Source organism: Haliotis cracherodii, unplaced genomic scaffold (assembly GCF_022045235.1).
Source record: "Haliotis cracherodii isolate W230 unplaced genomic scaffold, xgHalCrac1.p SCAF_9, whole genome shotgun sequence".
Lineage (NCBI taxonomy): Eukaryota > Metazoa > Mollusca > Gastropoda > Lepetellida > Haliotidae > Haliotis > Haliotis cracherodii.
The window spans coordinates 1606146-1622237 of NW_027266343.1; the positions used below are offsets into that span (position 1 = coordinate 1606146).

General features: G+C 40.5%; 1 protein-coding gene across 2 annotated transcripts; it reads right to left on the reverse strand.

The window, feature by feature from the left end:
- Nucleotides 1-209: 209 nt before the first annotated feature.
- LOC139452718 (uncharacterized) lies at nt 210-11140 on the reverse strand. 2 transcript variants are annotated; one of them, XM_071234291.1, is made up of 6 exons: nt 11120-11140; nt 3706-3929; nt 3545-3572; nt 2554-2748; nt 1401-1522; nt 210-491 (listed from the first exon to the last, which is right to left on the reverse strand). In XM_071234291.1, the coding sequence occupies exons 2-6, from the start codon at nt 3907-3909 to the stop codon at nt 369-371; spliced, it is 672 nt and encodes a 223-aa protein (XP_071090392.1). In that variant the 5' UTR covers nt 3910-3929; nt 11120-11140; the 3' UTR covers nt 210-368. The 2 variants fall into 2 exon arrangements, with proteins under 2 accessions (XP_071090392.1, XP_071090391.1); XM_071234290.1 differs by lacking the exon at nt 11120-11140 and adding an exon at nt 4130-4149.
- Between the last annotated feature and the right edge of the window lie 4952 nt (nt 11141-16092).

Sequence of the window (16092 nt, forward strand, 5' to 3'; positions counted from 1 at the left end):
AGTCGAGAAGAATTGACATGGATACGAGCAACTGAGTTAGCGGACTTTCCACTACTTGAAGAAACCTAAAGAAGAATAGGATGACGTCACTGTAGGTTTGTAAGCAACATCCGCATTCTAAAATAAGTAAGAGCTGCGACGTGTCGCAAAACAACATCGCAGTCCCATGACTGAATGTCATGAATGACTGAATAACGCAACAACGGTAATGAATCTTATGGTGTCCACTTTATTTATTTCGAGTTGACATTCCTAAAGTGCATTTAACATTATTCTGTTTACATCCAAAATAGTGTAGCAAAGGATCTCATTGTCTCCAGTTCACTGTTCAGCTTCTGTGTGTTATACGGCCTATAAACATGGAATTTCTAGCAATTGTAATCATTCAGGTCGGTGTAAGCTCTGACGCTAACTTGTGCTCTTTCTGGTAGCTTGGCCACTTCCAAAAGTGTTTCCACTTGAGATGGATGAACGTTAGTCAGGTAGATTATCTGAATAGAGATAACACATACAACATCAATACTCCTGCTAACAGAAAATGTCATCTTGGGGTTGGGGCGATTTTAAATAAACATTTTGTTTCTGGTATAAGTATAACTGATTATTTCCGGCCAATACCCATATCCCCACCTTCACCATAGCACTCACCCCGTCCCCTACCCTAAACCTCTCCCTCCTCCACCAAAAAACGCTACCCCCAACCTCACACCAGTCCTCATCCTACCATTCACTACCACTCCACCCAAAGCTCACCCTCACATCAACCCCTCTTCCTCACGCTCACCCCAGCCCACGCTCTTACCCTCATACTCAACCACACTTTCACCCTAACCCAAACCCTGTCATCACTCCCGCTCTCACCCCAGCCCACACTCTTACCCTTATACACACCCTCACTTTCACCCTAACCCAAACCTTGTCATCACTCTCGCTCTCACCCCAAGTCACACGCTTACCCTCACCCCAAATCCTCACCATCACCATTAGCACCACCCCAACCCTCAATCTCATCCCATCCCTCACCCTCACCCTCACCCCCACCTTCACCCTCACTGAAAATGGTTGCATTCTTTGACACAGTACGTTGTTGTAACTAACGAATGGGGCGACACCAGGTGTCTGTATGACTGTTTGTTTGTTTGTTGTTTAACGCCGTAGTCAGCAATATTCCAGCTATATGACGGCGGACTGTAAAATAATCGAGTCTGGACCAGACAATCCAGTGATTGATATCATGAGCATCGATCCACGCAATTGGGATCGTTGACATGTATCAAACAAGTCGGCGAGCCTGACCACCCGATCCCGTTAGTCGCCTTTTGCGACAAGCATAGTCGCTCTTTACGGCAAGTATGGGTTGCTGAAGACCTATTCTACCCCGGAATCTCTGTATGACTGACCTTGACTGGGACGTCGGACAGCACTCTGAAACAAGCCATCTTTGCAGTTTTCTTTGCAATCACATTGTTGATGATGGTGAAGTGGTCCTTCAGGATGTCCAGGTATTCAGCGGTGGCGTACCCTTGGGAATAGAAACGCATGTAGCACGCAACGCTACTTCATAACTTTATAACTTACCTCGCTTGTTCTACAAAGTGACCTTAGAGCGCCGACTATCGTACATACAAGCGAAAACAAATAATCACAGAGGTTGAGTGAGAATGGTTTAACGCTGTAGCAATATCACGAGAAGGATGGGGGTGGGGGGCAGAAATGGGCTTCACAAATTGTACTAAGAACAATCATCAGAAATCATAAGAGTGCGTTGAACAATTCCGAATATATCGTATGCATATTGTTGTGAATCACATATTAGTGATGTCCAGGTTTATCCTGCCCCACTAACACACGCAAAGGCATGTCAAGTGGCAGTCGAGTGACTTGTATGGGACATCATTTTGGTCACTGATGCGTTATATTTGGAATTGTCCTTCACATGTCAATCATAACACGTCTAGAAAACCTTAGTTAGGTCTTGAATATCATAAGCCTGATCAAACAATTTACGACGTTCTTTGAAATCCTCACACAAAGGGTGTGCTTGATTGTACATCAAAAATTGTTGTTTTTAAAAAACCCGTTATTGTTCAAGTACATCAAAAGTTGGTTATTAGCAAGTAATGGTCATTCTTGCCATACACCATACAGGTGAGGCGGTCATTAGTCTCGTGTATTTCTAGTTCGGGGGTAATCGATGGCAGCTGACTGATCTTGCTAATTCGAACAGAAATTCCGATTCCTATACATATAGAAACAGATCAGCCAAAAGGGGAACACAATTAGTGCCCATGGAAATATCATTGGTTCTTTTTTAAGTCAGTGTTGATATATGTGTGCTACTATGGTCTTAGCGTTATGGCTTTGGCTTTGATCAAAGACCAAGCGGTTGTTGGAGTCGTCAAATTAGACCAAGCAGCTCCACTGTTCAGATGTTTATAACGGTTCAGAGAATAATGCAGAACAGGAGGACAAGTCCCGTGATCACAGGAAGCGTAAACAGATACTTTTCGCTACAGTTTTGGTTGAGCTGGGTGCTGTTATGGTTGTGATTACCTGCAGCGTAGAAAAGCATCTCTGTAACGTGTAGTGTCCCCTTTCCTAAGTCGCTGGTCAAACCAGTCAGCTCCACATCCAGTTCCTTGGCAAAGTTCTCACAGCGATAGAGCGGTAGAGCCGAGTACTGGTCATCCATACTGTACAGGACATTGGTCAGTGCTGGCCACCGGCAGTCATCTTCCACGTCCACAACTGAAATTATTACATGAAACAAACTCTGTGTGTATGACACATTTGCTAAAATACTAACTAATGTATACATGTTAACGTGTGAATATCTGAACCTACTCCTGCATGTTTAGTGAGCACCTAGTGTCATCACTGGTTCCCGATCCCGACAATCTTCCCCGCTATGTAGCACTTTACGCCCGATGGCTTCAGCGGATAATCGAGACTGGTTGTTCTCCGATGTTGACGTGGGATATGTACACATCCTAACTTAGGCATGTCTCAGTCCAATTTAAGGGGCGGTGGGGTAGCCTAGTGGTTAAAACGTTCACTCGTCACGCTGAAGACCCGGGTTCGAATCCCGACATGGGTACAATGTGTGAAGCCCATTTCTGGTGTCCCCCGCCGTGATATTGCTGGAATATTGCTAATAGCGGCGTAAAACCATACTCACTCACTCACTCATTTGCGGGAATCCATATTTGAATGTTGTTGTGCTTGTGATTATACCAGGATACAAAAGTCACGGTAGTTGTAAACATTATTTACCTGTCCAAATTGTTTCAGGTTAGCTTTGTCTTCAAATCTAAGCGTACACCTAATTTTTTTACAGCCCACCTTTTATACGAACTATAAACATCATTACTCATTGGCTGTCTGTGGCGGAAGAGGCCGAGTGGACCTGAATGACTTATACTGATATATATGAATTGGATCATGTAAGGAATCGTGAAAGTGAACATTCTTGTGATGGTGGATTATGTACTTTTTACACAAAAATCGATGTAGGTTTTACGTAAATGACAAGAAACAATCTTACCTGCAAGAATATATGGATTGGCTAGTTCCTGAAAGTAAAACAAAATAATGTGCAGTCATAACAGTATACGAGTAGAAGAGAGAGAGAGAGTTTTCAACCACCCCTCATAGCTTTTAAAACGCCTGGTACAGGATGAAATACATATTTCAGGACGCAGTTACCTTAAAGAGAAATAGAACGTCAATGCCAGAGACATCTGTTAGGAGTTTCTTGATGGCAAAAACCTCCTGCTCTTGGTTAATGCCCACTGATGGTCGCAGTCGGATTTTCAGGAGGTACAACTTCTCATCCATGTCGGCGGCCACGGACGCCAACAGTAGGGTAGGTAACAGCCAGATCATGGCTTTGATGTTCTCCATTCTCATGGTAATCTGCTTTGATCGTTCTGAAAGTAGAATTGACGGTGAACAATAATCATATATGACAAAGGTCACCTTGATCCAGAGAGAGAGAGAGAAAGAGAGAGAGAGAGAGAGAGAGAGAGAGAGAGAGAGAGAGAGAGAGAGAGAGAGAGAGAGAGAGAGAGAGAGAGAGAGAGAGAGAGAGAGAGGATTATCCTTGCATCATCGTCACATGAGTTCTTACCTTACATTTCACAAATTCCCCTCTGTCTGGGACTGAATTATGAACGCGATATTATATAGTGATATAAAAACAGTTTTTTCATATATTTATTAATAATACATGCTTGAAGCAGGATCAGATTTGTATACTTTCCAATAATGTTTGTGTGACAACGTGGATATGCATGAAGGATCAAAATAGGTGTCTGTATTTGAAATGTCATCATGCCCTAGAACTTTCTGGTTTTGCACAATACGTTCGTATTTTAATTAGACGTACTTTAATTAGCAAAACAAACAGATCTATAAAAATCAAATAACATCCGATGTATAACAATGGCGAAATGACAATTCTCTGAACACATTAATCTGTGAAATAATTTACCAATCTTAATGAATCCGAATACCATTGTTTTTTGCCGAATGCAAGCTACACAAATATTAGTATTTCATTCAGCTTGGATGCTGAAATACAATTTGATCATTGTTTTTTTCCGAGCGTTCTTGGTTTGGTAATGAGTTGTCACAGCCAATATAAAAACAACAACAACATATGAAGCCTTGTTTGGGAGGAATATTAAGGTTATGGATCATAAATAGGATAGTTATTGAAAATTATAACTTTTTATAGAATACAAAACAAGGAGGTATGAGAGAGTAGGAGCTTAAGGAACATTCCAACTCTTCGACGACGGGACATCAGATGTGGGCTTCAGGCGATATTTGGGTTATTTGGAGAACAAACCATTCTCTTTAATAAACTCCTAGCTTATAATTCGTCCCACCCAAACTCTGCTGGGGACTTAAAGATGGGGTGGCCAGGCCTGGTGACCCCACGGCGTGAATATCAAGGCTATCATAATATCAATCACTGGATTGTTGGATCCAGAACGCATGGCTCATTATTTTTTGTCATCAACCTTGTGTCTAGATACTCCTTCGATGACTGGCTGTTGTCACGCAGATGTATCAGAGTTGACCGTGTTCAACAAACTCGTGTTTTGTCTGTTAGTTTGTTGTTTAAGGCCTCACTCAGCTCCAGCTATGACGGCGGTCTGTAAAGACAATGGGTCAGCCAATCCAGTGATTGATATCAAGAGTATCGATGACCAAATAACTGAAACAACTTCAACTACAAATAAAGTTTCCTTTCCGCTCCGATGACATCACGTCAAGCCTACTGACGCCATTTCTGATTTGTTAAAACTGCATATTCTAAATGTAACCCAAAAACTCTTATGCCTCTAGTTACTTCAAAACGGAAGTAGACATATTCGGCAGATTGGAAAACACATGTTCTTAAAAATACGGATTTAAAACAGAAAGCTCAATTCCTCCAGCTAAACTAGAAAAATCTGGGAATTTCCTGTTTAACGACTTTGACCTCAATTTCAGGCAATCGTATGTTTGATAATTGTAAATGTTGTACCAATCCAGGGTGCTGATTCAGTTGACAAAGAAGCAGAAACAAGAATAGGGGTTACCTTGGCCCTCAAATGTCTCTCAACACCTTTCCACTTGCATTAGCACCGTCACACCATGTTCGTGGGGTTCGTTTACGGCTTTATAGATGAATCGGTCTTCAGCAAACCATGCTTATCCTAAGAGGCGACAATGCTTGCCGTAAGAGGCGACATGCTTGTCGTAAGAGGCGACTATGCTTGTCGTTAGAGGCGACTAACATGATCGGGGGGTCGGGCTCGTTGACATGGTTAAAGCATGTCATCGTATCCCAACTGCGTGGATCGATGCTCATGATGTCAATCACTGGATTGTCTGGTCCAGACTCGATTATTTACAGACCGTCATATGGCTGGAATATTGCTGAGTTAAACAACAAACAAACAAACAAACACATACAGTCGACCTCCAGGAATGTCCAGAGAATATAATTTGATTCGACTGCTGTGTGCAGTAATGTCATGTGTATGTAATGACGAAATACACGAACTGCTAACATTAATAAGGAAGAGAATTTATGGATGTCAACTTCTTTATATAATGAGGAACAAAACTTTTAGGAGTATATGCTTACTCCTTCATCGGGTGCTTACTACTTCGTCAGGGGATGAACATAACGTTTCTGGTCAGGGGTAGAAGCCAATAACGACTCAATTACACACATAACATTTCCATTTCAGTCTTTCTGTGAGCATACAGTTCAGATAAAGTTCATTCGTTCGTAAACATTTTTTGGAAACACTCTCTGTAAAATTCGGTACGAGTAGTTACATGATTCAGAAACAGCATATCACAATCGAGTGCATAAATAGGAAAACCAGTCGAGCGAAACATCGAACACTCAGTAGAAGAGCGATGTAAAAGTAAATTATGTCCTTGGAAATGTGGCTCTCGGGCAAATATATGATAAATACGTTTTCTCTCTTCTGTGTCAACGTTCTTAATGGATCTGTTTATCCAAAGCAAAGCATCAAAAGGCCTTCATGTACACACACACGCACACGCACACGCACACGCACGCACACACACACACAAACACACGCATACTTTGTATACTTTGTTTTAATTTCCACAGAATCTTTGGGGTGGTCCGTACATATCATTCAATGTCCTCCTTTCTGTCAGGAAAACAGCTTTCATAACATCTGAAACAATCATCAGCAGTTAAGTTCAAGATATTTTTTCATAGATAAACCTCCCGCCTAAGGTTAGCCCAACTCCCTTGCAACCATTGGTAAGCCGACGACCAGGCAGTATGTGTATGCGTGATGGACATCAAGGTGTAAACTTTTATAAAATTGTGGGACGAAAAACACCAGTATGTAGTTTGCCCGACTGTCCATTCACATAATTGTCTGGGGCAGCTATTTAATAAATTCTACACACTGTGCACGGAAGTTATGTATTCTATTGTTTCCAGGACCGTAAGACTATATTTACAAAACGTGTGTTTGCGTTTAACGCCACACTATTCCATAAGTCTGTAAGTAATCAAGCCTGGACCAGACAATCCAGTGATTAAAATCACGAGCATCTGGGAAAAGAAGAAACATAACTCGACCAGGTCAGTGAGCCTGACCATCCCATCCCGTCAGGGGCCTCTTACGACAAGCATAGGTTGCTGAAGACCAGACTTACGCTATGAAATTTAATAATGAATTCTCATTAGTGTGTCTTGTTGTACTTCAAGAAAATATAGAACTCTATTCTTTTCTATTATTATAAGTTTTTATTATTAATTATTTTCATTAGATCTGCATTCAAACCTTAATTTCAAGATTAAATAGCGTTAAAACACTATAACCTCCAGGAATCAACAAGGTGCCCGTTCTAGCTTACATCAACAACTGACACAGTGGAACATTATATCTTGTGACCTAATTACTGACATGAATAAATGAATAGACCAGATTCCCACTGTCGTCTTTATTTACACTCCAGCAAAAGACATCAGTTTGATATGTAATTGAAAAACGCGTCAGTTCACTACACGAGTGCAGTTCCACCAATATCATGGCGGGGAAGACTAGTAATAGGTTATTCAGATTGTACCCATGTCGGAAATCAAACCCAGGGTTTCGGCTTGTGTGAGGGCCGGTACATGAGTGAGTGAGTGAGTTTAAATTTACATCGCATCGGCATTTTTTCAGCCCTATAGCGACGAGGCCCAGTTACTTTTTCACAATTGAGTCATTTAAGCCGGTGCATGAATGCTTCTGGAGACAGTTCAGAGTAAGGGTCCATAGACCAAGCACTCTTTGACTTAAATGACCCTTGGCTGACCAGCCGAGTAATGGCTTACATTGACCACGACGGCGCAGCACGGCATTAAGGTAGCAGTAGTAGGGTCCTGTTAAACCCAAAACGCCGTTACAACAACCACAGTCGTCAAGGTCACGGCCATGTTGTTACATAAACACTTTGCTAGTGCACAGCGACCTAGTCAGCACAACCATTGTCCGAATGAACATTTAATTAAAATATTTAATTACTATATAGCCGTGACATGTATAAGCCTCCATTATTTCATTGCCATTATTTATATAACACTAATACACATTGTTAATCTTCTTCACAATTGCATTGTATATTGGCTGTCGGCCAACCTATTCTACTATTCACTTCTCATGAAGTACTGTTATTTATATGATGACATATATATGTTTGTTTGTTTACTTGTTGTTTAACGCCTCTCTCAGCAATTGTACAGCTATACGACGGCGGTCTGTAAATAATCGAGTCTGGAACAGACAATCCAGTGATTGACATCATGAGCATCAATCAACGCAGTTGGGATACGATGACATGCATCAACCAAGTCAGCGAGCCTGACCACCTCATCCCGTTAGTCGCATCTTACGACAAGCATATCTTGCTAAAAGCACAGTCGCCTTTTACGGCAATCATAGGGTGATGAAGACCTATTCTACCCCGGATCTTCACGGGTCATTGACATAATTATCGTCAATAGATTATCCCCTGGGCTGTGTCGATTATCACGCTCATAAGTTTCATGTCGAGGGCAACGTCATTGTCTCTTCGTCTGTCCATTGTTATATATTACATTATATATCCATTACTATATATCTGTTTACACTGATTACTCTGATTGCCCGGTCGACATACGAGTTGACACTAGTATTTCAACTGAAACACCTGAGAAAATATCTGAAACATCTATAACAATAAAAGCAGTTGTTGAGCTCGAATGGTTCGACACATATAAATAAAGAGACAAAACCCTTTCCTTATCCAACAAAAATATCTGCATAAAGCAGAGTCGATTGTACGATTCCGACTTTATGAATCACTTTCAAATAGTAATGATACCACACTCATTGACTTAGTCATGGAAAACTACTAAACTGTTTCCAGTACGTGATACTGCATTTCTTATGAACTCTACTGTCAATGTCAATAAGTCCTTTCACATTTATTGAAAACAGGATCTAGGATCTATGTCGATAAAATCTCTGTCTTGAAACTTGACAAAAATTACGCATTTCCTTTGGTTGGTGGGAACGATTCCGGGAGATTATGTTTGGGATCCATCAACGTTTTAAATAATTTAAAACGACGTCTATTGTTTTTGTAGAATTACTTTCTCTTTTGTTTCAAGATATAAAAAATATCAGCATTCGCCAAAATACTTAAGCACGAGAATGTCGACAGTTTACTTTATATGAGACTCTTTAAGTATCCAAAGTCAACAAGTGTTATTTCAATGTGACTTTGAAGTTTTGATTTCCCTTACCACCACCCGTAAAACTCTTCATTCACTCACTCACTCATTATGGCCAAATCGTCTAAGGCGTCGCAATTCGCTGTGAAGAGTTGCTTCCCTTGGCAACGCCAGAAACCTATGATTGTGGGTTCGAATCCCGGTTCGCCCCGATCATGTTTCTAGGTTTGTCAGCACCATACCGTGCTCGTGGGTTTCACCGAAGTGGTAAACGTCTGAGACCTGCATCACTTCGGGCTTTCCTCCCTCATTAAGCTGACACGCCGCGTTATAACTGGAATACTGTTTAACCCAACTCACTCACTCACTCATTATGAATATTGATCAAAAGTGATGAACATATAATGACTGCCTGATACGTGTATCGGTATCATGTAACATGTATCTGAGTATCACGTAAGCTATATATTGGGATAATGTTACCTGTATATCAGTATCATGTAACATATATCTAAGTATCACGTAAGCTATATATTGGGATAATGTTACCTGTATATCAGTATCATGTAACATGTATATAAGTATCACGTAACCTATATATTGGGATAATGTTACCTGTATATCAGTATCATGTAACATGTATATAAGTATCACGTAACCTATATATTGGGATAATGTTACCTGTATATCAGTATCATGTAACATATATCTAAGTATCACGTAACCTATATATTGGGATAATGTTACCTGTATATCAGTATCATGTAACATATATCTAAGTATCACGTAACCTATATATTGGGATAATGTTACCTGTATATCAGTATCATGTAACATATATCTAAGTATCACGTAACCTATATATTGGGCTAATGTTACCTGTATATCAGTATCATGTAACATGTATCTGAGTATCACGTAACCTATATATTGGGCTAATGTTACCTGTATATCAGTATCATGTAACATATATCTGAGTATCACGTAACCTATATATTGGGATAATGTTACCTGTATATCAGTATCATGTAACATGTATCTGAGTATCACGTAACCTATATATTGGGCTAATGTTACCTGTATATCAGTATCATGTAACATATATCTGAGTATCACGTAACCTATATATTGGGATAATGTTACCTGTATATCAGTATCATGTAACATATATCTAAGTATCACGTAACCTATATATTGGGATAATGTTACCTGTATATCAGTATCATGTAACATATATCTAAGTATCACGTAACCTATATATTGGGATAATGTTACCTGTATATCAGTATCATGTAACATATATCTAAGTATCACGTAACCTATATATTGGGATAATGTTACCTGTATATCAGTATCATGTAACATATATCTAAGTATCACGTAACCTATATATTGGGATAATGTTACCTGTATATCAGTATCATGTAACATATATCTAAGTATCACGTAACCTATATATTGGGATAATGTTACCTGTATATCAGTATCATGTAACATATATCTAAGTATCACGTAACCTATATATTGGGATAATGTTACCTGTATATCAGTATCATGTAACATATATCTAAGTATCACGTAACCTATATATTGGGCTAATGTTACCTGTATATCAGTATCATGTAACATGAGTCTCAGTATCACGTAACCTATATATTGGGCTAATGTTACCTGTATATCAGTATCATGTAACATATATCTAAGTATCACGTAATCTATATATTGGGATAATGATACCTGTATATCAGTATCATGTAACATATATCTGAGTATCACGTAACCTATATATTGGGATAATGTTACCTGTATATCAGTATCATGTAACATATATCTAAGTATCACGTAACCTATATATTGGGCTAATGTTACCTGTATATCAGTATTCTTTACTCCCTGTGACTTAATGCATGGTGACCTCCCCGGACCGTACATCTGAGAGGACTCTGAAACACCCAGCGTGTTGGTGATCGCCAGGTGACTCTTCATCATGGCAATGTACTCTGTCGTAGTCTTCCCTAAAATATGTGACAGTTTTACCCAAAGTTGGTGTTAAAACATGCACGTTCCGAATTGGGTAAGCTGGAAGGCACGTAAGTACTTTCAACTCTGAATTACTTTATACTACAGCTTCTAAAATTCCACTTAAAATCATTATTTTCCTGTTAATCAGTTTCCCAAATAAGGTATGTTTAAAAATACTAACGCCAATCCTCATGTAAACATTGTCAGAACATTATATTATTTCATGACTTGTATGTATGTCAGAAAGAGATATCTATTAAAGTTGTGGTTTATTTGATGACGGATCAACAGTGATAGGACAGCGTTACAGATGCAAACACATTATTACATCTTTAACACGCATGCGTCAATCAAGTCTTCGAGGCAGGCATAACATGGCATAACATGGTCACAACACTTCTTCCGGTCTATCAATTTTCTTCAAAAAGGTAAATGGGTTTTTATCTTTAAAGATCCAATACCCCTATGCTCAGGTTGAACACAAAAGCAGTTGGTCAATACAAGTGTACCTTCTGGATAGAAAAATATATCGGCGACGTGTAGTGTCCCGTTTCCGAAGTCCCCGGTCAAACCAGTCAGCTCCACATCCAGTTCCTTGGCAAAGTTCTCACAGCGATAGAGCGGTAGAGCCGAGTACTGGTCATCTATACTGTACAGGACATTGGTCAGTGCCGGCCACCGGCAGTCATCTTCCACATCCACAACTGAAATTATTACATGACACAAACTGTGTGTGTATGACACATTTGCTAAAATACTAACTAATGTATACATGTTGACGTGTGAATATCTGAACCTACTCCTGCATGTTTAGTGAGCACCTAGTGTCATCACTGGTTCCCGATCCCGACAATCTTCCCCGCTATGTAGCACTTTACGCCCGATGGCTTCAGCGGATAATCGAGACTGGTTGTTCTGCGATGTTGACGTGGGATATTAAATTAAAGTATATTGGTGTAAGGAAACAATATCCCCGGGATAATCAACTTGAGGGGTATATGTCCCATGTATAATGCCATGGTTTGAAAGTCCATCAATACGGACATTGTGATTACCTGGGATAGAGAATGTTCTGTAACAAGCCGATGGTGTGTCACAGTTGGCAAAGGCGGGGCAGAGCTGTGTCAAGAAATATTAGACATGCCAGACACCTATTATCGCAGGTTTGAATCTCGAATTCCTGATTACGTTTCTCGGTTTATCAGCACCATAGACATGCTCGATGGTTTCACCAGAGACTATATACAGAGGGACGAGCCACGGGGCTAGTTGGAGACCGATCACTCCTGCGTGAGACCAAGGTTATTTAAGTTTTCTTAATTTGTTAAAGGACATTTTTATCATATAAGTAACTATATGTATACTTGACATGTTTGCGAATTAACGACCAGAAACATCGTAGTGCATGCCATTGTTCTGCCAAAAGACATTTGCGGCCTGCGAGAAGTTCACAAATGATTCATTTTTCATTACAAATTAATGGAGTCAATCGGACCATTTGCTATATGTCTTTGTCGTGGCATAACTGTTTTCGTTATTTATTTGGATGTTTTGTAAAGGACGTCCATCTGCAAGTGCCACTAAAATTATTACATCATTACTTTTTGTTGACCACACTTCATTACCCTACATCCAGCGGTCCATGTATCTCGGCTAGACATCGTTATAATAAACTGAAAGTAGATTTTAATATTTGACCATTATTTTGTACATGCAGACATGATAAAAACATCAAATACTTCAGGGACCTTATGTGGTCTCTGGTTTCACCAAAGTGGTAAACTCAGACCTCTCAGACCTACATCACTTCGGGCTTTCCTCTCTCATAAAGCTGATATAAATGAAATACAGTTTAAGCGGCGAACATTCATCACCATACCAAACATAAATTATATTGTGTCACATTAACAACCAAAACAGTTTGTATTAAATGGTTGTGGTAACTGAACGGTAGGGAAGAGTCTTTTCTCCACACGGGTGTGGAATTTCAAACCATGGAATCAACCCGGTGTAACCAAAGGCTAGTTTTATAATAACAGGGACCGCCTCCGAGGTCTAGTGGTAGAGCGTCCGCCCGGAGAGCGGAAGGTCCGGGGTTCGATCCCCGACCACGGCATACCAAAAGACGTTAAAATATGGTACTTGTTATTACCCTGTCTGGCGCTCGGCATTAAGGGGCTAAAACAAGGACTGGTCGACTCGGAGCCAGTATACTGTGTCTGAGTGGGGTATTCTTGTTAAACTGCGGCATGGTATCTCAGTGAGCTAGCACTATAAATCGACATCTGTCCGGACCACTACAAGCAGTCACACACATACATACACATACATTGCACGTGTATAGATAGAATTATCATTAAACCGCGGGCCTGTTATCAGAAATAAGCGGGCCGCTGTAACTTGATGCCCTCATATTGCTTGACGACGGGCTATTATCACGCCCGTTGTTAGGTGACGTCATAAGGATAGGTGACGTCACGTTCAATAGTGACGCCTTCAGGTTTGTTCTATGACGTTTCCATATTTGTAAAAGTGGGTCAGTGACATTCGTGTTGATTGCACTAAATATTTCACAACCGATATTGTTGTTTATTTCTATTTGATAATAAATTCCATCCATTTGAGCTATAATAACGGTAACGCTATATTTCAGAGCATTATCATTTGCAGAAGCCCTGAGTCGGGCAGTTAATGGAAGACCTCGGGCTTCTGCAAATAGCGTTACCCTTATCTTAACACTGTTGGCCGTTGTAGAAAAAGCTTTTGCAAATATCCTCCGCGATATTAACGCGACATGATCACCGAGGCATCAACAAACCTTACTTTACGATGTGGGATGTCAAATCCATTTGGCTGATAGTACTGGCTAAAACATTCATTATATACGAGGGGCGATTGATAAGTTCTCAGCCTAACAAAGATAACAAAGTCAGTTTGATACCAAAGGTTTATATTTTTCGACATAGACCACTTTAAGGTCAACACACTTCTGCCAGCGATGTTGCAATGTCATTATGACACTTTTGTAGAAGTCAACTTCATGGTCACTCAAAAAGTTGTTGACCGCTGTAAAGACGTCATCATCTGACTGGAAATGAGTTCCAGCTAAATTCCTTTTCAACTGTGGGAACAGATGATAGTCCGACGGAGCCAAATCAGGTGAAGAGGGGGATGTAGAAGAAGTTCAAAGCCTCACTCATGGATTTTGGCCATTGCTATCAGTGATGTGTGTGCTGGAGCATTGTCGTGATGATAAAGCACACCTTTCGTCAACTTTCCACGTCGCGTATCTTTGAATTTCTCTCTTAACTGTCTCAGAAGTTCCACATAGTATGCCCCTGTAACAGTACGGCCTTTAAGAAGCCAGTCCACCATCATCACACCTTCAGAATCCCCAAACAAGGATGCCATGACTTTCCCAGCTGAAGGCACAGACTTTGCTTTCTTTGGAGTAGGAGATGTGACATGTTTCCACTGTTTAGACTGTTGTTTTGATTCAGGTTCAAAGTGGTGGACCCATGTTTCGTCCATTGTAACAAATCGTTTGAGAAAGTTATCTGGATCACCTTCAAAAAGCTTAAGGTTCTCCCTTGAGAAATTCTTTCTTTGACGTTTTTGATCAGCTGTCAACAGTTTGGAGACCCATCGAGCAGAAACCTTGTGCATTCCTAGAATATCTGTCAGAATGAAATGCACTCGCTCCTGAGAGATGTCCACTAAGTTGGCATCTGTCGCTGTGTCACTCGTCGGTCGTCCATGACTATGTCCAGGATTCGCTGTACCATTTCAGGTGTTGAAGACACAACAGGTGGACCAGGACGGGGTTCATCATCAGTGCTCGATCGCCCACGTTTAAACTCTGCCACCCATCTTTTCACTGTTGCATATGACGGGGCATCTTCCCCTAGTGGACCGCCTCCGTGGTCTAGTGGTAGAGCGTCCGCCCGGAGAGCGGAAGGTCCGGGGTTCGATACCCGGCCGCGTCATACCAAAAGACGTTAAAAGATGGTACTTGTTGTTACCCTGTCTGGCGCCGGCATTAAGGGGCTAATACAAGGACTGGTCGGCTCGGAGTCAGTATACTGTGTCTGAGTGGGGTATCCATGTTAAACTGCGGCATGGTATCTCAGTGAGCTAGCACTATAAATCGGCATCAGTCTGGACTAGTACAAGCAGCCACACAAACACATACACGTACATGCACGTCGCTATATAAGTGCAATAATCTTGGGCGCGACGTTAAACCAAATTTCACCTCACCTCACCTCTTCCCCTAGTGTGGATAACATATCCTCATATATGGCATTGGGTGTTAAGCCTTTCTTGTAAAGGTATTTGATAACGGCTCGCTTTTCCTGTTTCTCCATTTTAAGTCATCTCATAACCCCCCTTGCAGTCAATAGCATATACTAAACTAAATAATGTATCCAATACAACAATCCTCCTGTGTATGTCACTGTACTTGATCAGTCTATCACCACCACAAAGGAATTCATCCGTACCACACTCCTTCAGAGGTAGGCTCACAACTTATCAATCGCCCCTCGTAGCATGTACATAAATATACCCCGGGGTATTATGATTGTAATGTTAGATATTAACATGGAAGTTGTTTATTAAATGTACATTAAATGAACATGAAAGGCTATTGTCTCAGTCCGACCATATACAAAATAGCTGACTTGGATCGTATCAGATGAATAACCAACAACGTACCTTTACGATCAATTAAAAAAGACCTCAATGAGCAAAAAACGATAAAATATATGTAACGATGTCTTTAATAAAACACAGTGAACTCATCATTGGATGTGTGAAAC